At 40.9% G+C, this 24,371-nt stretch overlaps 1 protein-coding gene across 3 annotated transcripts in view; it reads right to left on the reverse strand.

The window, feature by feature from the left end:
* unm_sa1614 (un-named sa1614) overlaps positions 1–24,371 on the reverse strand; it is a 259,429-nt gene that overhangs the window by 43,464 nt on the left and 191,594 nt on the right. For all 3 annotated transcript variants that reach the window (XM_072556198.1, XM_072556197.1, XM_072556200.1), the window contains 6 exons: positions 24,192–24,325; positions 20,445–20,536; positions 13,617–13,803; positions 6,716–6,801; positions 2,121–2,236; positions 838–905 (listed from right to left, as the gene is read on the reverse strand). In XM_072556198.1, coding sequence (XP_072412299.1) covers positions 838–905; positions 2,121–2,236; positions 6,716–6,801; positions 13,617–13,803; positions 20,445–20,536; positions 24,192–24,325 — 683 coding nt within the window. The remainder of the gene's footprint in view (positions 1–837; positions 906–2,120; positions 2,237–6,715; positions 6,802–13,616; positions 13,804–20,444; positions 20,537–24,191; positions 24,326–24,371) is intronic.

The raw sequence follows: 24,371 nt of genomic DNA on the forward strand, positions 1-24,371 counted from the left end.
CTGATGGACTAAGAGTGCTGGATTATTAAAGGTGTCATCTTTTGAATGAAATATTAAACAGAGGATCATTATCCCCTCTCAGGTGAACTGTTGCAAACAAAACAAGAGAACACTGCCTGATGCCCTTGTCAATGTTTATCTCTCAACCAATATTATAAAATAGTTTATCTGATTGTTATCACATTGCTCTTTAAGGGACTTGCTGTCGCTGCCAACTTTCCCACATTAAAAGGGTGATTGTTTCTTTCTCTCTTCCTGTTCTCTCTGCTTAATTGCCCTGCTACAGAAATATTCACACCACTTCTAAAGGCATTTTGCAGTGTGAAGTGATCTCAGATGTTTTTAAAAAATATTTAGGTTGTTTATATACAATAAGTAAAAATAATACTTCAATTATTTTCATAATTCATTTCAATCAAGTTGATAAATAGTTCGAAAAAAATCACTTTTTTCAATAAATATGTGGTCTAAACAGATCAACAAACGCAATTCTTCTAATTTTGTTTAATTCTAGCATTGTCTAATATCATGTATAAATAAGCCAGAAAATCAATTAAAATCTGGCACAAATTCAAAACATTCTCCAAACAATGTAGAAACTGGTTTCCACAACTTATCAATATTAACAGAGGCAACCATTTTTTGTCATCAATTCTAATAACTAGCTAACCACAATTAATAACTGGTTGATATATTCCCAGTCCTGTTTTGTATCTCAGTTCTAAGACGTAGTTATAACAAGGAAGCTGATTCATGACTAAATTACAAACTGATTATTATATAGCCAGTCCTTGTAAACTGAGTGATTAAAGATTTCTGAACTTGTTAATTTCTTACCAGTTCTTCACAATATTGGTGTTTCAGTCTATGAGCAATATCCATAGCAGTTTCTCCATTTTCATTTACTATCAAAAATGAAAAGCAAAATTTCAACAAAGATTTAAGTCAAATTTTGTGAAGTAAAGTTTATTAACTTTGAATGGTGATCATTGAGTTTCAGTAAAATTATGAAAAAAAAATTGCATTACAACAAACCTATGCTGGCAAGAACAACTTTCAGAAAACTTAATAATGAAGCAGGAGATGTTGTGGGTTTGAAATCACCTTGCTTGAGACTGCTGTAAGTGGCTCCATGGAGTCCAGTACTAGGCTGTCAGCCATTTACTGTGTTCTGCAATGGTGTTCTACAAGAGAAGGGTGCATACAGGGATGTCCTCAACATGCCTCAGCATGCTTTCAATTACCCAGACCAAGCAGCTATGATGCCAGGATCCTTAAATTAGGCACACACAAGTCCTGTATTGAATTCAGTAATTACTCTGCAAACAAGTTCCCTCCAACCCTCTCACTATCTTGACTTGGAAATATATCATGGTTGTGGTTTAAAAAGGCAACTCAGGACTATTTTCTCAACGCAATGAGGGAATAGGCAATAAATGCTGGCCAGCCAGTGATGCCCATATCGTACAAGTGAATTTAAAAAAATAAATAAACAAATGCTCTGTTGCAAGATGGATCCTGCATAACTGTTACTTAAAAGTATTCTATACAGGCATCCAAATTCCAATGAAGGAAATTTTTAAGACCCTTTTCTTTCACCAAGTGTCTGTAAGCATTCCGGAGTGTTATTGTACATGTTATGGTGAGTTCCTTAATTTGCCAATGAGTACTTGATGTATCTCGTAAGTAGGACAGAGGAGGAGGTGACCCATCCACCTGCAACAGATAAAGGGCACTGCCTCTGAATCTTCAGCACAACAAGGAGATCCAACTCTGCACCATACCTAACACCAAGCAGGAGCTGAATTTCTCTATATTCCTTGACAGCGACAGAAGGCTGCCTGAGAGATTAGCCAAGGTACTCAGAGGCTCAGTGTTTTTAGATTTTTGCTGCTTCTGTTCAAAATAGAAATAATGGGGTGAGCTATACTGGAGAGGTGAATGGGTTTGCAATTGGACTCCACACCACTACAGTCATTGTCAAAGAACACAAGTTTCTGACTGTAAGTGATGAGAACTATAACCTATGAAGATGCCTGAAGCTCCTTACATTCAACTTATTAGTTGTTTTGGTGATAGGTATTGGACAATATTTCACTGATGACTGTTGCAGTACTTACAAATAATGGTGTTGGCCTTGGCTCTCAGGAGTAGTTTGAGGCATTCTGCTTTATTGAATAGACAGGAGTAATGAACAGCTGTATTTCCTTTCATGGTTTGCTTGCTAAGGTTCCCACTAGAATGTATATACATATATAAAAAAATCAGTCACACAAGTTATAATAACTATAGATTGTCTACTTTTCCAAAACAGAGAAAACTAGGACCTTGATAAAAAGCGTACTTGACTTTCCCATATTCTGAGTTGAGAGTGTGGTGCATGGAAAAGGACAGCAGATCAGGCAACCTCCGAGGAGCAGGAGAATTGACGTTTCAGGTATAACCCCTGCATCAGGAATGGGGTTCATTCCTGATGAAGGGCTTATGCCTGAAACATTGACTATCCTGCTCCTTGGATGCTGCCTGACTTCTCTGCTTTTCCAGCATCTGCAGTCTTCCCTTTCTCCTAGTTGATTTTTCCCATATTCTGGGTGAGTACCTACAACTTGTAAAGGCAAGTTCAAATTGTCTGCATTATAATTTATTGTAAGAATTAAATGATGTTTACTTCGTTTTAATCACACAGTCCATGCAGCTGGCATGATGCCAGGATCCTTAAATTAAGCAAGCAGAACTCTTGCATTGGCACAGTGGCTCAGTGATTAGCACTGCTGCCTCACCACGGACTCAGATTTGAAACAATCCTTGGGCGACTGTGTGGAGTTTGTAAATTTTCCCTGTGTCTGTGTGGGTTTCTGTCGGGTGATCCAGTTTTCTCCCACAGATGTGCAAGTTAGATGGATTGGTCATGCTAAATTAAACCATAGAGTTCAGGGATATGTAGACGAGATGGGTTAGTCATGGGATGAAGATTGACACGAAGATTGGTGGAGTAGCAGAAAGCATAAGAGACTGTCAAAGAATACAGGAGAATATAGATAGACGGGAGAGTTGGGCGGAGAAGTAGCAGATGGAGTTCAATCCAGGCAAATGTGAGGTGATGCATTTTGGAAAGTCTAATTCTAGAGCGAATTATACAGTGAGTGGAAGAGCCTTGGGAAAAGTTGATGAGCAGAGAGATCTGAGTGTGCAGGTCCATTATACCTTGAAGGTGTCTGCACAGGTGGATAGAGTGGTCAAGAAGGCTTATGATATGCATGCCTTCATCGGACAGGCTATTGAGTATATGAGCTGGCAGGTCATGTTAAAATTGTACACGACGTTGGTTCGGCTACATTTAGAATATTGTGTACAGTTCTGGTTGCCACATTACCAAAAGGATGTGGATGCTTTGGAGAGGGTGCAGAGCAGGTTTACAAGGATGTTGCCTGGTATGGAAGGTGCTAGCTATGAAGAGACGTTGAGCAGGTTAGGTTTGTTTTCATTAGAAAAAACAAGATTGAAGGGTGACCTGATTGAGGTTTACAAAATCATGAAGGGTATAGACAAGGTAGATTGAGATAAGTTTTTTTCCCCAGGGTGAAGGATTCAATAACGAGAGGTCATGCTTTCAAGGTGAGAGGTGAAAAGTTTAAGGGGGATACATGTGGCAAGTACTTTACACCGAGGGAGGTGGGTGTCTGGAACGTGTTGCCAGCAGAGGTAGTAGAGGCAGGCATGGTAGATTCACTTAAGATGCATGAGTAGGTGGGGAGCAGAGGGGTACAGATGCTTAGGAAGTGGGCAACAGGTTTAGACAGTAGATTTGGATCAGCTCAGGCTTGGAAAGTCGAAGGGCCAGTTCCTGGGCTGTAAATTTTCTTTGTTCTTTGGAAATGCAGCGTTACAAGGTAAGGGGTGCGTTTAGGTGGGATCTTCTTTGGAGGGTCAATGTGGACCTGTTGGGCTGAATGGCCTGTTTCCAGAGTGTAGGGATTCTAAGCTAGTTAAGTCTTTGACCGGATTAAGTTTCTTATCCATGCACAGTTTTGCTGTATTGGACTATTGTCTGGAAATGTACTTGGGCATTCTTTCCATCCTTTCTCCCCACGGATTAGTGAATATGCTGTTCGAATTCAAGCTAATACAACTAATTCAGTTGCCTATGTTATGAAGGTATAAGGGGTACTGTACCTTTAAGAGAGTTAAAAGCTAGCAGAACTACCAGATACAACACCAAGTATTCTGAATAAGGTAACAATGTAACATTTGATCAAACAGATAGATTAACCGGGTTGCCTGGAGACGGCAAAACAAATTCAAATTTGGCCAATCAGTTTAAATTATACCCCCAAAATACCAAAATCCAGTTTGAATTTAGCATATTGACAAGCTTAAAAGCCAATGATACAATCCAATGCTTTGAGGGTATAAGACAGGAAAAACTTGAACAGTCAATGGAGAACTGCCAAGCCACCAGCATGTACAGATTAACAGAAAAATAGCTCTCTTAAAAGATACCTTTATCGATCAGTGACCTGTGAAACAGAAATCCCTAAGAAGAAGAAAATCTACAGAGGAAGATACCAAGATTTGATAGCTGGCTGGTTTTGAAATTTGAATTTTGATAAATCTTAATCGGTGGTTTTATTGGACTAGTATTACAGAAGGGAAAATAAACGATAGATTAGAAGAAGGGGCTGTAAATAGTCATTAGTTAATTATTCCCTGTTATACTTTCAGAAATAAAATTGTTACATTTTACTTTAAATAGTTTCTGGCCTGTTGAATTTTCACAGATTACTGCATGTGATAAATCTTTTCAGTGTTGCTGGTTTAAATTAACAGGGGGAGTTTACCCCATGTCATAACAATCACCTCCTTCGAAATGAACTCCAAAATGAGAACACATAATTCTTAACAAATACTTTTCACACATTCAGTACTGTCATGAAACTGACAGAGGAGCAGGACATATATTGACAAACAATCTGATCAAAAGGCAGACTAGATATTGGGCTAGGTTTTCTTGTCCTGATATAGGGCTGAAGAGTGATGGGTGGGTTTCAAACAGGATATGTGGGACTTGAATGTGGATAACTCATTGGCATTCCCAGAACCAGCAATTTTTATCAGTATAGATAAGGAGGCAGACAGATAGTCTGCACAGTGATGTCTCAGTGTTACTGGCAACAGTGGGCATTTCAGACTTTCACAATTTTTGTGCAGCTTGGACGGTTTAGAAGGTGACAAGAATCATATCACAGAGGTATTATGAATAATGGGAGAAAAGTTAAGCTTACAACAATTATACCTGGACTTCAGGTGTAATTGGACTTCAGAGATTATACAAATTAGGTCTGTTTACTCTAGAATTTAGAAGCTTAAGGGTGATAAGATCAAAGTCTTGACAATTTTAACAGGACAAGACAAGGATAAACTACATCCACCGGCTTGAGATTCTAAAATTAGGGGCATAGTCTGAGAATTAGGTCCAGACCATTTAAGCGAGATGTCAGGAAACATTTGTAAACGCAAAGTGTGGTAGATATTTGGAACTCTCTTTGGAACGAATCAGCAATGGATACTGGACCAATTATTAATTTTAAATTAGAGATAGATAAATTTTTGTTGAGCAAAAATTAAGGGATATTGGTGAAAGGCAGATAATATGGAGTTAGGCTATATATCAGTCTAGATCTCATTGAATAGTGTAACAGGTTTGAGGGGATGAATGGCCTATTCTATGGAATGGGAAAGAAAACAGAACAGGATTTGAGTTGAATGATCAGCCAGGATTACATTGAATGATACAGCAAACTCAAAGGGTGGAATGGCTTAATACAGCTCCTATTTTCTCTGTTTACAAGTCAGGAACCATATCAAAGGAAATAAAAGCAAGAGAGTACAGATGCTGGAAAATCTGAAACATATGCAGAAAATGCTGGAAAAACCCAACAGGCCAGGCAACATCTGTGACAAGAGAAATGGAGTTAACATTTCAAGTCTGATATGACTTGAAAACGAGTCTGATATCAGGGCTGGTAAAATGCCCCAGGTTGCTACCACTGATTAAGATTTTTATTTAGGCATTAGACAATTAGATAAGTTTTCCAAATCTAATCCATGGGTGGCACAGTGGTTAGCACTGCTGCCTCATAGCGCCAGAGACCCGGGTTCAATTCCCGCCTCAGGCAACTGTCTGTGTGGATTTTGCACATTCTCCCCGTGTCTGTGTGGGTTTCCTCCGGGTGCTCCAGTTTCCTCTCACAGTCCAAAAATGTGCAGGTTAGGTGAATTGGCCATGTTAAATTGTCCGTAGTGTGAGGTGAAGGGGTAAGTGGAGGGGAATGGGTCTGGGTCTGGGTAGGTTGCTCTTCGGAGGGTTGGTGTGGACCTGCTGGGCCGAAGGGCCTGTTTCCACACTGTAAGTATCTAATCTAATGTAATAATTCTTCAAAAATATGTCAGCTGGGATAATCAGGTCTTTGCATTGATTTTAATTCAGGCCAGAATGAAAAAACAATCCAATATCACTGCTCTTGCACATACTTAGCCTATATGACATTTATATCCAAAGTAAATCTTCTACTTGGCATTGCACACTACCCTTGTTATAGTTAAGCTGGATAGAGAAAGTGCTTTTGAGACAACAAGCACAGTAGTTTTACTGCAAGCATTTATTACTATTCTAAGTGCATTTGCTCTTGGAAAAGGTGTGTGAATTGTAACATACCAGTTTTGCACAAGAAAGTCCACAATGTGAAGGGAAGTGAGATCAGCAAGGTGTACAGCGAGGTGAAGAGCAGTCTCTCCTGGTTCCTGCCAATCAGATACAAATACACAAAGGAAACGTTTAAAATAAAGTAAGAGTGCAATTGATACCTTTGCAATTATTCATGATTTTAAATCCTTTTTCTTTGCTTTCGTTCATCAAATCTATAATGTTTGGTGGATTATTCATGCTCATCAAGATAAAGAATTTTAGCTTTCAAAAGCAGAACACTTTCTGTCATTGGTATTTGTTATCAATAACAAGTACTTTCAGGAAGTTGCAAAGTCACAATTCTTCTGTTGCTTCATTTCCCATTGCCTGATTTAACGCAAGTTATTTAGCTTAGGTAGTCAAACTACAGTTAATTGCATTGATAACAAATAAATGCTAGAGTTCACAGTGAGTCAGGCAGCATCCATGGAAAGAAAGCAAGCTAGAGTCATCTAGACTCAAAACGTTAGCTTGCTGTTTCTCCATGAATGCTGCCTGGTTGGCTCTGATCTCCAGGACTTTTTGTTATCAGTTCAGATTCCAGCATCTGCAGTAATTTGCTTCTACAGTTAGTTGCATGTTGTAAGTTAGAGCTAATTGAGAGCTGGTTAAAACTTGCCATTTCAGATACTTACGTATTACTTAACACTGGGTAACTACTATAAACACTGGGTAACTACTATAAACACTGGGTAACTACTATAAACAAAAGGGCTTTTATTTTGTAGAATGTAGATTCAAATCAAGGAGTGATGTAATGTAACACACAATTACACTGGTTTCTATCAGAAAGAGGAGTCACAAATATTTATCAGATATAAAAACTTTATGATCTGTGGAATAGGCCTAATGCACATGAAACATCCTCCTGCAGTACTGTGTTTTTTTTCTTAAACTCAGTTGGTGGGCTTTTCTGGTTCTCTGTAATCTATGGCTTTAACAGGCGAATTTTTTAGAACATAGAACATAGAACATAGAACAATACAGCACAGAACAGGCCCTTCGGCCCACGATGTTGTGCCGAACTTCTATCCTAGATTAAGCACCCATCCATGTACCTATCCAAATGCCGCTTAAAGGTCGCCAATGATTCTGACTCTACCACTCCCACGGGCAGCGCATTCCATGCCCCCACCACTCTCTGGGTAAAGAACCCACCCCTGACATCTCCCCTATACCTTCCACCCTTCACCTTAAATTTATGTCCCCTTGTAACACTCTGATGTACCCGGGGAAAAAGTTTCTGACTGTCTACTCTATCTATTCCTCTGATCATCTTATAAACCTCTATCAAGTCACCCCTCATCCTTCGCCGTTCCAACGAGAAAAGGCCGAGAACTCTCAACCTATCCTCGTACGACCTACTCTCCATTCCAGGCAACATCCTGGTAAATCTTCTCTGCACCCTCTCCAAAGCCTCCACATCCTTCCGAAAGTGAGGCGACCAGAACTGCACACAGTACTCCAACTGTGGCCTAACCAAATTCCTGTACAGCTGCAACATCACTTCACGACTCTTGAATTCAATCCCTCTGCTAATGAACGATAATACTCCATCGGCCTTCTTACAAACTCTATCCACCTGAGTGGCAACCTTCAAAGATCTATGTACATAGACCCCAAGATCCCTCTGTTCCTCCACCTGACCAAGAACCCTACCATTAACCCTGTATTCCGCATTCTTATTTGTTCTTCCAAAATGGACAACCTCACACTTGGCAGGGTTGAACTCCATCTGCCACTCCTCAGCCCAGCTCTGCATCATATCTAAGTCCCTCTGCATCCGACAACAGCCCTCCTCACTGTCCACAACTCCACCTATCTTCGTATCATCTGCAAATTTACTGACCCACCCTTCGACTCCCTCATCTAAGTCATTAATAAAAATTACAAACAGCAGAGGACCCAGAACTGATCCCTGCGGAACTCCACTTGTAACTGGACTCCATGCTGAATATTTACCATCTACCACCACTCTCTGACTTCGACCGGTTAGCCAGTTTTCTATCCAATTGGCCAAATTTCCCTCTATCCCATGCCTCCTGACTTTCCGCATAAGCCTACCATGGGGAACCTTATCAAATGCCTTACTAAAATCCATGTACACTACATCCACTGCTCTATCCTCATCCACATGCTTGGTCACCTCCTCGAAGAATTCAATAAGACTTGTAAGGCAAGACCTACCCTTCACAAATCCGTGCTGGCTGTCCCTAATCAAGCAGTGTCTTTCCAGATACTCGTAAATCCTATCCCTCAGTACCCTTTCCATTACTTTGCCTACCACAGAAGAAAGACTAACTGGCCTGTAATTCCCGGGGTTATCCCTATTCCCTTTTTTGAACAGGGGCACAACATTCGCTACTCTCCAGTCCCCTGGTACCACCCCCGTTGCCAGTGAAGATGAGAAGATCATTGCCAACGGTACTGCAATTTCCTCTCTTGCTTCCCACATAATCCTAGGATATATCCCGTCAGGCCCGGGGGACTTGTCTATCCTCAAGTTGTTCAAAATGTCCAACACATCTTCCTTCCTAACAGGTATCTCTTCTAGCTTATCAGTCCGTTTCACACTCTCCTCTTCAACAATACGGTCCCTCTCGTTCGTAAATACTGAAGAGAAGTACTTGTTCAAGACCTCTCCTATCTCTTCCGACTCAATACACAGTCTCCCACCACTGTCCTTGATCGGACCTACCCTCGTTCTCGTCATTCTCAGGTTTCTCACATACGCATAGAATGCCTTGGGGTTATCCTTGATCCTATCCGCCAAGAATTTTTCATGCCCTCTCTTAGCTCTCCTAATCCCTTTCTTCAGGTCCCTTCTGGCTATCCTGTATCCCTCCACTGCTCTGTCTGAACCTTGTTTCCTCAACCTTATGTAAGCCTCCTTCTTCCTCTTTACTAGACATTCAACCTCCCTCGTCAACCAAGGCTCCCTCACACGACCATTTCTTTCCTGCCTGATCGGAACATACATATCAAGGACACGTCGTATCTGCTCCTTGAAAAAGTTCCACATTTCCACCACATCCTTCCCTGACAGCCTATGCTCCCAACGTATGCTCCTCAAATCCTGTCTTACAGCATCGTAATTTCCCTTCCCCCAATTGTAAAAACTTCCTTGTTGTGCGCACCTATCTCTCTCCATAACCAAGGTGAAAGTCACAGAATTGTGGTCACCATCACCAAAATGTTCACCCACTAACAAGCCCACCACTTGTCCCGGTTCATTACCGAGTACCAAATCCAATATGGCCTCCCCTCTGGTTGGACAATCTACATACTGCGTTAGAAAAGCTTCCTGGACCCACTGCACAAACACCACCCCATCCAATCTACTTGATCTAAAGAGCTTCCAATCAATATTTGGGAAGTTGAAGTCGCCCATGACTACGACCCTGTGGCTTCTGCATCTTTCCAAAATCTGTTTCCCAATCTGTTTCTCCACATCTCTGCTGCTATTGGGGGGCCTATAATAAACACCCAACAAGGTGACTGCACCTTTCCTATTTCTGACTTCAGCCCATACTATCTCCAGAGGCAGATCCCCCTCAAACTTACTTTCTGCAGCCGTTATACCATTTCTAATTAGCAATGCCACCCCCCCTCCTTTTTTACCACCCTCCCTAATCTTACTGAAACATCTGTAACCAGGAACCTCCAACAGCCATTCCTGTCCCTCATCTATCCATGTTTCCGTGATGGCCACAACATCGCAGTCCCAGGTACCGATCCACGCCTTAAGTTCACCCACCTTATTTCTGATACTCCTTGCATTGAAGTATACGCACTTGAGCCCATCTCTGTGTCCGCAAGTAGTTCCTGTCAGTGCTACCTTCTCCACAGCCTCCCTGCAGTCTTGGACATCCTGACACACAGCTAGCTTACTTGCTGGACTACAAGTCCGGATCCCATCCCCCTGCCAAATTAGTTTAAACCCCCCCGAAGAGTGCTAGCAAACCTACCCCCCAGGATATTGGTGCCCTTCTGGTTCAGGTGCAACCCGTCCTGTTTATACAGGTCCCACCTTCCCCAGAATGCAGTCCAATTGTCCAAATATCTGAAGCCCTCCCTCCTACACCATCCTTGCAGCCACGTGTTCAACTGCACTCTCTCCCTATTCTTTGCCTCACTGTCACGTGTTTTCTTGGTGTTTTTTGTGAAGAGAGAGACAGAGATGAATGGTGGTCTGTTCCACGCCAACATAGTAAACAGTTGAGGCGCCTTGGCGTTTTGTTATTAAAAAAAAAGTTGTAAAAGTAAAGGCAGCATGAAAGGGTGGAGTGAGGCTCCCACAGAGGCAAGATTTCAGGAGCTGTTGGGGTTGCCATACATCTCTCCCTGCTACAGCAAAATGCTTGTGTTCTTTCTCCCACTGCCAGAATTTTCTCTTGATGTTTTTTCCTCTTGGACTGGAGAAACACTGCATGTGAGACAATCTATTCGACTAAATTTACTTTTGCCAAGTGTGTGTTTACACAATGCTATTATATTGAAACAGTTGCTGTTTAGTATTTAAATAATCTATTATTCTGTTATGTTTTCCAATAGAGTTAAAGTTAGCTCAATTGTTCTTTATTTCCTTTGTAATTTAACTGTGCAGTAAGAATAAAGTGTAAAAACTGAGAGAACTGTGGATGCTGGAAATCAGAAACAAAAACAGAAATTGCTGGAAACTCTCAGCAGGTCTGGCAGCATCTAAGGAGAGAAATGAAATCAGAGTTAACGTTTCAGCTCAGGTGACCCTTCTTCAGAATGGATGGTAGCTTAGACAAAGTTTTTATGCAAACGATAGGGTAAGGGGCGTGGGCAAGGGGTAAATGATAGATGGAGATAGAGTCCAAAGAGAGAGAAGAACAGTTGGGCAGACAAAAGAGTGGATAACAGTCAGCCTAGGATAATGAATAGCTGCTAAAGGGGACTATTAGTGGTTAACAATGGGTGGTGTATAATAGCAGCCCATGTGAAGACAGGGCCTGGTATATAGGGGTTGGGTTAAGGACATTGAAGAAGTTGCCTCAAGCCCTAAAATTGTTGAACTTAGTATTGACTCCAGAAGGCAATGGAGCTCCTAAGCAGAAAATGAGGTGCTATTCTTCCAGCTTGCACTGAGCTTCACTGGAGCACTGCAGTGATGTCATCCAAGAAACAACATACTTCAATTCATCACCTTGTTCCCTGGCTAACATCTCTGACTTGGGATTGCTGCAGGACCCCAGCGCAGCTCAGCACAAGCTGGAAGAACAGCATTTTCTGCTTGGAACTCCACAGCCTTCTGGACTCAGTATCCAGTTCAAAAATTTTAAGGTTTGAGGCAACTTGTCCCATGTTGACCTCAACGCCCACACACCAGGCCTTGTTATCACACGGCTTGCTGTTAGCCCATAATTGTCCTAAGCAGCTATTCAATCTCCTCGACTGATTGTTATCCATTTCTTTGTCCGTCAAATTGTTCTTCTCTTGCTTTCAGCTTTATCTCCACCAATCATTTACTACTGACCTCCCCCCCACATTACGTTCTGTATAAACACAACCTTTTTCAAGCAACCATCAGTTCTGAAGAAGAGTCACCTGACCCAAAACATTAACTCTGACTGTCTTTCCACAGATACTGCCAGATGTGCTGAGCTTTTCCAGAAATTTCTGTTTTTGTTTTAAGTATAAAGTATGTTTTGCTTAAAACAGAGTACCATAACCAATTGAATCACATCTGCAACACAGCACCTGACACTTTCCTTTAAATAAGAAATGCTAGGATTTGACCAGCTCCTTGATATATTTGGAGGGGATTTGGTCTGGTCCATAAAAATAAAGAGAAAGCAGAGTTAACATTTTGAGCCCTGTGACCCTTTGAAACTTGAAATGCTAACTTTGCTGCCTCTCCACAGATGTTGCCAGACCTGCTGAGTTTCACCAGCAAGTTGTTCTTGCTTCAGATTTTCAGCATCTGCAGTTCTTTATGTTATTCATGTACTGCTCATCTCTAGTTGCCCTTGAGAAGGTGCTGCTGAGCTTCCTTCATGAACTGCAGCAGTCAATGTGCTGTAGATAGACCACATTGCTGAGAGGGAGAGACTTCCAGGATTTTGACCCAGTGACAGCAAAGGAACACCTTGCTAGGACATTTCAGTTCAGCATTGAGACCTTTACTGTGGATCGATAGGCCAGACTAGGTGAGGATGGCAGACCCCCTTCCCTAAAGGGCAATAGTGAATCAAAATTGGCTTTTATAACAATCAATAGCAGCTGTCATGATTACCCTGAATGAGGCTAGGTTTCAATTACAGATTTATTAAGACATGAATTCAAATTCCACCAGCTGCCATAGTGATATCTGAACCCATGTCCCCTAGCATTAGCCTGGGCACTAGACCAGTTATGTTTCCACAACATCGCTATATCCTCATAAACTTTTGAACTGACTGCTGGCTGGGAAATAAAGATATACATCTTAAATGAAATTCTGCCCTTAAATTCTTTACAGACTTTAGGTTAGCATATTTTCAGCACCGCACACCAGCCCCACACCCACAATAAATGTCAAGGTCAAGGTCACATCTGACGGTGTGGGAGAACATTGAAGATTTCCAAAACATGATTCAAAGTGTAGGAGTACCTTGGTGACCTGAACGGCATTCCCCCAAAACCACCATCACAGAAAACCAAGTTATCTGATCAGTCATCTCTTTCCAGTTTACTGATTATTGCTATATTTGTCTAAATAACATACTTATTGTTCTACCAAATATCCTTATATCTGAATAGGTTTGATAACTTCACCAAAATTTAAGAAAGTACAATACAAAAGAAAGTTTATTTTTCCTTCAGTAAACTAAAGTCAGTTTGGTCTGACTAGTGCCCCTCTTACCTGTGCATAAGATGGCAATGATTCACTAAGGTTGACCTTTTCAGCATAGGCCTGTATCAATGCAAATATATCCTTGCATGTTACAGCAGTGCATAAATTATTCAACTTTGTCACAGGAGTACTATTACTCTTTTTCACATATTGACGATCTATGTATTTTGATATGATGTAATCTTTCCGCATTGTCCTTTAAAATAACAAAATATGACAATCAGTTCAGATTTAGGCAAAACAATGTCCAAATGAAAAGACCACTGTTGATATGCCCTGTTGTAAAGGTGAAAATTGTAATTAAAATAAAGATGAAATGAATGCAGTGAGAAACAGAATAATGTTGGTTTGTAATTTACTCATATGAAGTTCCAAATTTAACTAAAAGCAAATTGAGAGGTGCAAAGCTTGTATTAACCCTCAGAAAGAGAACTAAACATTAGAGGTTACACAGTACACACTCACATCTTAGGTTGGCTATGAAAGATTATTGGCAGAGAGAGACAGAGTCATATATTGGAGACCTAAAGAATGTAAACATTTCAAAATCATGTTGACTAACATGCAACTTAAATATTTTTAAATTGTTGCCACATAGCATATACGTTGCATTCCTTCCCACCAAATAAATTTGTAGTCTTTACTGACGACAAACATTTGTAATCATGCAAATCAGGATCACTACGATGAGCAATATTCTGTTTGTGAGGTACTGCTGCTACAGAATATCAACATTCTTTTGGGTATGTAGGTGTCATACTAAGGAGGACTTATGAGTGGCTGCCCTTGACAAGATGGTGCTCACTACACTCAAATATATGTTTTTAAATTCATTCACAACATGTAGGCATCACTGGCTAGGCCAGTATTTATTGCTCATCCCGAATTGCCCACAGGGCAGTTGAGAGTCAACCACATTGCTGTGGGTCTAAAGTCACATGGAAACCAGACCAAGTAAGGATGGCAATTTCCTTCCCTAGAGTACAATTCTGAACCAGATGAGTTTTTCTTGACAATTGACAATGGTCTATATTAGACTTCTAATTTTTACTGCATTCAAATTCCATTATCTGTTGTGGTAGGATTCAAACCCAGGTTCCCAGGACATTACCTGGGTATCTAGATTATTCTAGCCATAATACCACTAGCCCATCATCTCCCCTCAAGTTAATTTAAGAGCAAAATCAGGAATGAAAACAGTTATAACAGATAAACCATATTTAAAAGCAGTCCATTACTACCATACTATGGTGCAGTCAACATGAATTTCCAGCATAATGAGCATACGTCAGAAATACTCATTGAAGAAAAAAGTACTGAATTATCTGTGTAAGATGTTTTGCACAGCAGGAAATGGTTTTACATGGAACAGTAAATGAAAGGTCTTGCGCATGCAATGTTTGGCTTCTTTTAAAATTGACTATGATTTTCATCTCCCTGGAGGTGGCAAGAGAGACAACAAGAGGAGGAAATGAGGCAAGTTGGTTCTGGAGAGAGAAACTCACCCACTTCTCACACCTCACTAATTATGTTTTAGGTAAAAAGATTCATGAGTTTCTGCCTTGACTTGTCAGCAATTAAGGCCCTTAAGTTCTTTTTTATTGTTTACAGGCAGAGGGCAGCTCTGGCTAGACTAGCATTATTGTCCATCCTAATTGGCCAAAGGCAGTTCAAAGTCTACTACGCTGTTTTGGCTCTGGGATCCCATACAAGAATAATAAATTTCCTCCCCGAAAGGGTATTCTATTAGTAAACCAGATAAAATTTTAATAATAATTGACAGTGAGTGGATGGCGTACTTTTCTTTTGTCTGAATCAGAGTTGCATTGAGTTTCTCTGGAGAGATTCTCAACGTGAAACCTAGTGACCATAGGACAAGCCAAACAGAGGACAGTCAGAGAATTCCGAGAAGGATGATACTCATCTACAGACTCGATCAACAAGCACATAGACCTCGATCTAATATGCCGGCCACTACAACGAACAACCGGAACCGGCAACCAGAAGCAGCAGGAACAGAACCAAATCAGTTCCAGAAGACACAATACAGCAGCGCTTCACAGGAGGCTCCAAAGCACTGAAGATGTCACCTAGACAGGGGACGAAATGTCTGCAAATCAACTTCCCAGCTGGGCGAACATTGCCACAAAAATGACACTTACTATTGCTTGCAACATTTTCTCTCACTTGCCATCATTCACCTCACCCCCCCCCACCACCACTAACCCTGCATGCCCTCTGCACTGCTTACTCACACACTCAGCAAATGTCCCCGCATGCACCAGAAGTAATAACTGTACCACTCACTTTAGTCTACATACCTCTCTCATTCAATGAGGAAAATTGGCCACAATAAAGCTAAAGACTTAAGACAAGCGATATCCTGCCCATCATTCAGCGCCTCATCCTTTATGAGAGGATGCTGACTCTGATGGCCTCAACCAGGGCCTCGACTGGTGCAGGAGGATGCCCTTGCCTTTCTGTGCAGAAAACCCTAAGTGAAAGTCTGCTGACAATAGTGACAAGCTCCTTGGCTTTCGGTCTATGCTAAACAGCAACATAAGCTTGGTATCGCTGGCTGAGGGGGGGCAAAGTGCAAAAGAGAAGTCAAGGCAATGCAGCGCAGGGATGCTTTGAGTATCCAGGTAGGGTCAAAGCGAATGAGTGCTATGATAGCGAATGACAAGTCCAGGGATGCAGCCTGGTTCAGTACATGAACTGAGTGCATGTTCCTGAGCACAAAGTGGTGCAGAAGTATAATGATATTTGCCAGTGCAGCCTGAAATACAGTACTGAAGTGTAGAAGTAACCTATAAGTAAACTGGAGATGCGCCAAGATGTGTCTTAAAGGCTGTCACATGTCAGATGCCAATGTTGTAAACATAAGGTGCATGTGGCTGATGTCTATGTTCTGTATCCTGAGATATTGGTGCCTGGTTTCCAACATGGAGGTTGCTTAGACCAAGTACCAAACTGAATATGTCATATGCTTGTTCTGTTTGTTGAATTTTCTTGACATCTAGCTTATGTGATGAGTTTGGGTGAATGGTAGTCTGATTTAATAATCAATCATGACTGTCAATTGGCATCTCATTATGACCTAGTGAGAATTTTGCTACGCCACACATGAAAATCATAAAAGGTGAAGCAAGATCGTCTCGAAATTGAAAGGGGCCTTGTTGCATTTGTCACTTTATTTGGCCACACATCTTGCATAGGACACTTTGCTCAAACTCTAAGATTCTGCCAATCGTCGCCATTTGACTAGTTTTTTATTTCAGATGTTTATTAACGTCGAATTTATCCATCTTCCATAGTAGGATTTGAACCCATGTCCCTAGCAGATTAGTCTGGAGTACTGGATTACGAGTCCATTGACACTACCACTACACTACCTTGTATTCACAGAACATAACAGCGCAGTACAGGCCCTTCGGCCCTCGATGTTGCGCCGCCCTATCATACTAATCTGAAGCCCATCCCACCGACACTATTCCATGTACGTCCATTTGCCTGTCCAATGACAACTTAAATGCACTGAAACTTAGCAAATCTACTACCGATGCAGGCAAAGCATTCCATACCTTTCCTACTCTCTGAGTAAAGAAACTACCTCTGACATCTGTCTTATACCTATCTCCCCTCACTTTAACGTTGTGTTCCTTCGTGTTTGCTGTCCCCATACTTGGAAAAAGGCTCTCCCTGTCCACCCTATCTAACCCTCTGATTAACTTGTATGTCTCTATTAAGTCTCCTCTCAACCTCCTTCTCTCTAACGAGAACAGCCTCAAGGCCCTCAGCCTTTCCTCGTAAGACATTCCTTCCATACCAGGCAACATCCTAGTAAATCTCCTCTGCACCCTTTCCAAAGCATCCACATCCTTCTTATAATGCGGTGACCAGAACTGTACACAATACTCCCAAGTGTGGCCGTACCAGAGCTTTGTACAGCTGCAGCATAACCTCCTGGTCCCGGAACTCAATCCCTCTATTAATAAAGGCCAAAACACTGTATGCCTTCTTAACAATCCTGTCAATCTGGATGGCAACTTTCAGGGATCTGTGTACAGGGACACCGATATCTTTCTGCTCATCTGCACTCCCAAGAGTCCTAGCATTAACCCAGTACTTTGCATTCCGATTACTCCGGCCAAAGTGTATCATCTCACACTTGTCCACATTAAACTCCATTTGCCACCTCTCAGCCCAGCTCTGCATCCTATCTATGTCTCTCTGCAACCTACTACATCCTTCGTCACTATCCACAACTCCACCGACCTTAGTGTCGTCAGCAAATTTACTAACCCACCCTTCTAAGCTCTCATCCAGGTCATTTGTAAAAATGACGAACAGCAGTGGACCCAACACCGACCCTTGCGGTATGCCGCCAGTAACTGGACACCAAGATGAACATGTTCCATCAACTACAACCCTCTGTTTTCTTTCAGCAAGCAAATTACTGATCCAAACTGCTGTGTCTCCCACAATCCCATTCTTCCGCATTTTGTATAATAGCCTACTATGGGGAACCTTATCGAACGCCTTGCTGAAATCCACACACACCACATCAACCGCTTTACTCTAATCTACCTGTTTGGTCACTTTGTCAAAAAACTCAATAAGATTCGTTAGGCACGACCTACCCTTCACAAAACCATGCTGACTGTCCCTGATCAGATTATTCTTTTCTAGATGGTTATAAATCCTATCTCTTATAACCTTTTCCAACACTTTACCAACAACTGAAGTGAGACTCACTGGTCTGTAATTACCAGGGTTGTCTCTACTACCCTTTTTGAACAAGGGAACCACATTTGCTATCCTCCAGTCCTGAGGCACTACTCCTGTAGACAATGATGATTTGAAGATCAATGCCAAAGGCTCGGCAATCTCTTCCCTTGCTTCCCAGAGGATCCTAGGATAGATCCCATCCGGCCCAGGGGACTTTTCTATTTTCACACTCTACAGTATTCCTAATCCTTGTGAACCTCAATCTCTTCTCGTCTAGATGCAAGTATCTCGGTATCTTCCTCGCCAACATTTTCATTTTCTATAGTGAACACTGTCGAAAAATATTTATTTCGTGCTTCCCCTATCTCCTCTGACTCCACACACAATTTCCCACTATTATCCTTGATTGGCCCTAATTTAACTCTCGTCATTCTTTTATTCCTGACATATCTATGGAAAGCCTTAGAGTTAACCCTGATCCTATCTGCCTACAACTTCTCATGTCCCCTCCTGGCTCTTCTGAGCTCTCTTTTTAGGTTTTCCTGACTGCCTTGTAACCCTCAAGCACCCTAACTGAGTTTTCACATTTTGTCCCAACATAAGCCTTCTTCTTCATCCTGACCAGGGATTCCACTTCCTTAGTAAACCACGGCTCACGTGTTCTATATCTTCCTCCCTGCCTGACGGGTACATACTTATCTAGGACACACAGGAGCTTTTCCTTGAATAAGCTCCACATTTTTAATGTCCTCATCCCCTGCTGTTTCCTTCCACATTCTATGCTTCCTAAATCTTTCCTAATTGCATTGTAATTTCCCTTCCCCCAGCTGTAACTCTTGCTTGGTGTAGTACACCGATCCCTTTCCATCATTAAAGTAAACCTGACCGAATTGTGATCGCTGTCTCCAAAGTACTCACCTACTTCCAAATCTAACACCTGGCCAGGCTCGTTCCCTCATACTAAATCTAAAGTGGCTTCGCTCCTTGTAGGCCTGTCTACACACTGTGTCAGGAAGCCCTCCTGCACACACGACAAAAACTGACCCATCTATAGTACTCGTACTGTACTGATCCCAGTCAATATTTGGATAGTTGAAGTCCCCCATGACAACTAACCTGCTTCTCTCGCTCCTATAGAGAATCATCTTTGCTATCCAATTATTCATTGAATAAGAACCTCAGCTCACCACCTTATTGATAACCTGCCTTACCAATGAGCAAGAATGGTGGCTAGTTTCCCAACTGGGAATTAATCATTCTCAGGATAATTGAAACCATTGGGTGTAAGGGAGTGGCCTCTGAAAGCCACCTCCTTCCTTTGCCTCCACTGCCCTTGACCTCTCTATCATGTGACCACAATTTGAATGGAAGAGTATAAACAGTACTTAGCTTTTCACAACTGGTCCCTCTGAGTAGTAAGCTTCAACCACAGAACTTTTGGAGTCAGTAGCTAGGAGCCTTTGATTGGCGATCAACTTGTTGTAACTTAGGATGCCAATGTTGACACCTGTGATTTGCTGATAAACCCACCAATATTTGCTGGTTAACTTTCAGTGGGCTGATTGGCAGGTGATACAATGTGTTTTCTCGGTTTGAGGGAAGTGAAATAGTTACCAGCTAATGCACTCACCCCTAAACTTAAAAAAAATATAAAAATTTGGACATATAAATTGAACAAATCTGTGTCTGTCCCCTGTATTTGCACGATGAATTAGTAGGTCACAAAGGCAGTGTGCAGTATCTTCATTCTTCCTTGGCTCTTATGCGCATCTTATCGGATGCGCAGACTTGATCAGGTGAGGAAGTGTCAAAAATATGGATAATTTTCAGGTTGTATAATTGTAATTCTGCATAAATATACAGTGTCCCAACTGGACTAACAATCCACAAACACTTGTTGTTATAGCCTTATGGATATCAATTTTACAGAAAGAAGTCTTGGATATTGTAGAGAATGATAAGACAGGAGCCTCCACTGAGGCAACTACTTTACAGGCACAAGAATAACTACTGAAAGAATGCATTTAGTATTATCTTTGAAAGAATTTGGTATCAGTGTTTTAATTTTACTTTTCAATATACAATTTCCTGTTGGTTTTTACTCACATAGGACTGTCAGTTGTTGGTTTTACTGATGAACTTGGGAGATTAGCTTCCAGAAGTTCATTAAATCTGGAGTTTCCAACATTTTTTACAACCTGGAAAACAATATATGCATCAAAAACAGAATTCCTCTTCAAAGTTCATGAAGTGAGCCTTCCTTCTCAAGTGAAGTCTTCTAGGCTTGAAGCAGGGAGGCAACTTTATTTGGTGGCATATCAGAACTCTCCGCATTCTTGCCTCCCTTGGAATTAAGTTTCGTATGGAAAGACCTCTGCATGATCTTCCCATTCTGTCACCAATTAAGTCCCTTAACTGGTCAAATAATGATCAGCTAGGGATTGCTTAAGGGCTAATTCCCAACTGGGCTGTGATTATGCCAGCACTATCAATTGGAAATTTTATCCACTCACCATTATGTAAGCACAGAGCTCATGCAGAGCATTTATGACCCCATTTAGGTTCAGTCAAAAGCTCCCCTACACTATATCAATTGTGTATCTTAATCTCTATTTTTAAGAAATACCAATATTTCACAATGATTACTTTTCCATTTTCCATATGAAGCACCCTTATAGCCTGAAGCAAACTATCAACCTTGTGCCAAATTTTGATTAATTTGTGTGTTTTAGATCATCAATGATGTAAACTTGGTTGAGACTATCTAAACTCATTTCACATAGGAACACTCATGTTATCAATCATCTCTGGATGTAAATAGGGATCCCTGAAGCTGAAGTAGAGTTCATTTCACTGCATCTCATCTTAGTTTTGATGATAAATACTCTGCCAAATAACATGATATTATTTTTAAATTCAGGGTGAAATTGTCTGTTGTTTTAAGTTATGAGCAAATACATTTATTGCCAATGATCTTAGGCTTGATAATAAACTGAAATAAATACCATTTTGGAGAGTGCGAAGAATAGAATATCAAAGTAAGGACTTGATGATTTTAAGGTCCCAACCACACATTGCATTCCATCATTGACAAAAATACAATCTTCAAATGGTGTTGTCCTAATTGGTCAAGTGGTGGGTTTGATGTCCAGCTAGTGGTGCTGAGCTATCCCAGGAGGTGGGAACTACCAGCTTCGTACATCAAAGATAGGGAACAACCACAATGGGCCCTGCCCACTACCTTGCTGAAAAGAGGAAGTAGCATATCGGATGGCCAGAAGCCTCAGCATGCAAAAGTGGCCATAATGGTCAACTAAAAAGGTATCGCGCCCATTCCACAATAAAACACCCTAGTGCTAAGAAACTTTTATAATTAAAAAAAAACTTAATTATTCCACAAGCACTAATGAGCATCATATATTCCAGGCTTGGTGATTTTCAACATCGGACACTCCCCAGCCTAATAATAAACAGCCCATTAAACTCCTTGAGGTGTTAAAACTGGAGACAAGCAGGTTTCCAACTTCACTACCCTCCTGGCCTTGCCTTATTCCTGTGCAACCCAGAGGCATCAGCACAGTGAGATCAATCAGTGGTGCAACTGTCAAGCAAAGCTGATCCTCTCCTCACCCCCATGGGTGATTGAAATTCTGAACCTAAAGTAGAAAATTCTGGAGATGAATAGCAAAAATTCTCTCCTTAACTGATGAAAGGTTCTGCCAAGATATTAAACTGTCTTTACTTGCACATTTTGTCAAGCACTTCTTGACTAAAATTTGAAATATCATTCAATTTTTTAGTTGTCTATTTTAAGCTGTCAGGGAACACTATCATTTGGGGGGAAAGAAAAGTCCAGACACATACTTTTAAGGTACACTTTGATAAGACCTTAGGATCACTAAGTATTTTGTATATTAATTATTATTCACATCAACTGAAGTATTGTTCCTCACAACTGCCATTAAACTAAAATAGTTAGGAACTGTGGTGTCCTATTTAGCAATGACCTCAACATCTGACCTCTTAATCCCTCTATCTCTGATGTCCAACTTCACCTCTGTGGTGTCACCTGCCTTTGCCCTTATCTAAACACATTTACTGCTGAAATAGTAATCATGCCTTAGATACCACCCAAAAATTGACTATTTTAATAGTCTCATGGCCAACATTCTATCCTTTATTCTTTGTAAGTTTCAGCTCATTCAAACTATTCTATAACAGCAACTGAAGAAAAACATGGCAATGTGTAGACAATTTCTTAAGTAGAAAAATTCAATTAAACGCCTTAAATAATTTCAAAGATGTGATAGCGTGTTGCATAAATAAAGGCAATTCTTAAATTTTCCATCTAATGTCACGGTGTACACAATTCTGTAGCTCAGTTTGCATCCTATTATTCTGTAACGCAACATGTTAAACTGAAATCTCTACCCCAAATCTGATTCCTTTTTTAGCATACTGGGAACCAGGAAGACCATGCTAAAGAATATTCACATTAGTTCAACATTTGGATTTGACTTGCCCTGAAAGCCCTTTAAAGATTGGAAGTTATCAGCATGGGGAATATCATGGAAATGCATTAAATTTCTCTGAAATTATATCCTGGAAGGGATAAAATTCCAAATACAATAGACAAAAAAATGAACTCAAAATGTTCCTAGGTCCAGAGTAGTCAGCAAGAATATTAGCATTGCTCTATGTTGGATAAAATGCAAAAATCTTGATCATCCACTTTTATAGCTGACTGCATTTCATTTAGGAACAAGTAACATTTTGTTTGCTGAACCACCAATGCATGTACATTTATATCATCTTATAACATTTGGGATAAGGATGTCATTTTGTAGTGATTGTCACAATACGAGTTCCCTGATTGGGACTGTTAACCTGGTCTAATCAGGGTGCCCTGGCTGATAGATATAAACAGGAGGAGTGTCAGAGGTAGAGTTCACTCTGAGATCTGGCACTGAGGAAGCCGCACCAGTGTTAAGTATTACACACATGTAAATAAAGGGTGACTTGGTAACGGGATACCGGCCTCTGTGGAGTTATTTCAATTTTAATCCTCAAGAAATGTGTAGATGGAAGAGAGGTTGTTAAAAGTTTTGAAAATAGAAAATTTGGTGCTAACTTGCCTCCAACGTGGCCACTTCAGGTTTTAAAAGAAGCCTTTCTTTATTGATGTGTGGAACATGGGCATCGCTAGCTGGTCAGCATTTATTGCATCTCCCGAGTTGCCTTTGAGAAGGTAGTGATTGCAATAATTGTAATGAGGTCAGCTAGCTGGACATCAGGTCCCTGATTGTGGTTATTAAACTGGTCCAATCAGGGACCCCTGGCTGATATATAAAAAGATTAATCTTGACTCTGATCTCCAGCATCTGCAGTCCTCACTTTCACCTACCTGACATATAAAAAGAGTGAGAGATAAAAAAGATCAGAGATACGGATACTCTGGTGCCTGACTTTGAATGAGGCAATACTATAGTCAAGGGCTGAGCATGTGTAAATAAAAGGGGACTTGGCAACGGCCTCTGTGGAGTTGTTTTAGTGCGCTGCCTTCTTCAACTACTGTAGTCCATGCGCTGTAGTAGATCCATAATAACTTTAGAGAGAGAATTCCAGGATTTTGACCTAGCAACACTGAAGATGTGCAGTTAAAATACTTGTTAAGTTGACAAGGACTGTGGGAACCAGTACTTCTGGGTGGTCTGTTATGCCTCCTCTCCCTGCATTCTCCCTTTAAATTCTGGGGTCATAGTAATTAATCGGTAGAATACTATTTATATTCAGCGATACATACTTACAAACGGTGCATTAAAATTACTAAAATAAAACTAGAAAGAATCTCACCAAGAGTTCAGAGGTCCCAAGCTTGTCTAGTGAGAGGGACTGTATCCGGGAATAATGTACACCCATCTCTCGGTGAATTCCAGAACATTCTATACATATTAATATTCCAAGATTTGTGGAAAGCCAAGTTGGACCTGCAGAAAAGTGTGAGAATTATAAGCACCTAATTCTCATATTACA

Source organism: Chiloscyllium punctatum, chromosome 37, assembly GCF_047496795.1.
Source record: "Chiloscyllium punctatum isolate Juve2018m chromosome 37, sChiPun1.3, whole genome shotgun sequence".
In the NCBI taxonomy this organism is placed as follows: domain Eukaryota; kingdom Metazoa; phylum Chordata; class Chondrichthyes; order Orectolobiformes; family Hemiscylliidae; genus Chiloscyllium; species Chiloscyllium punctatum.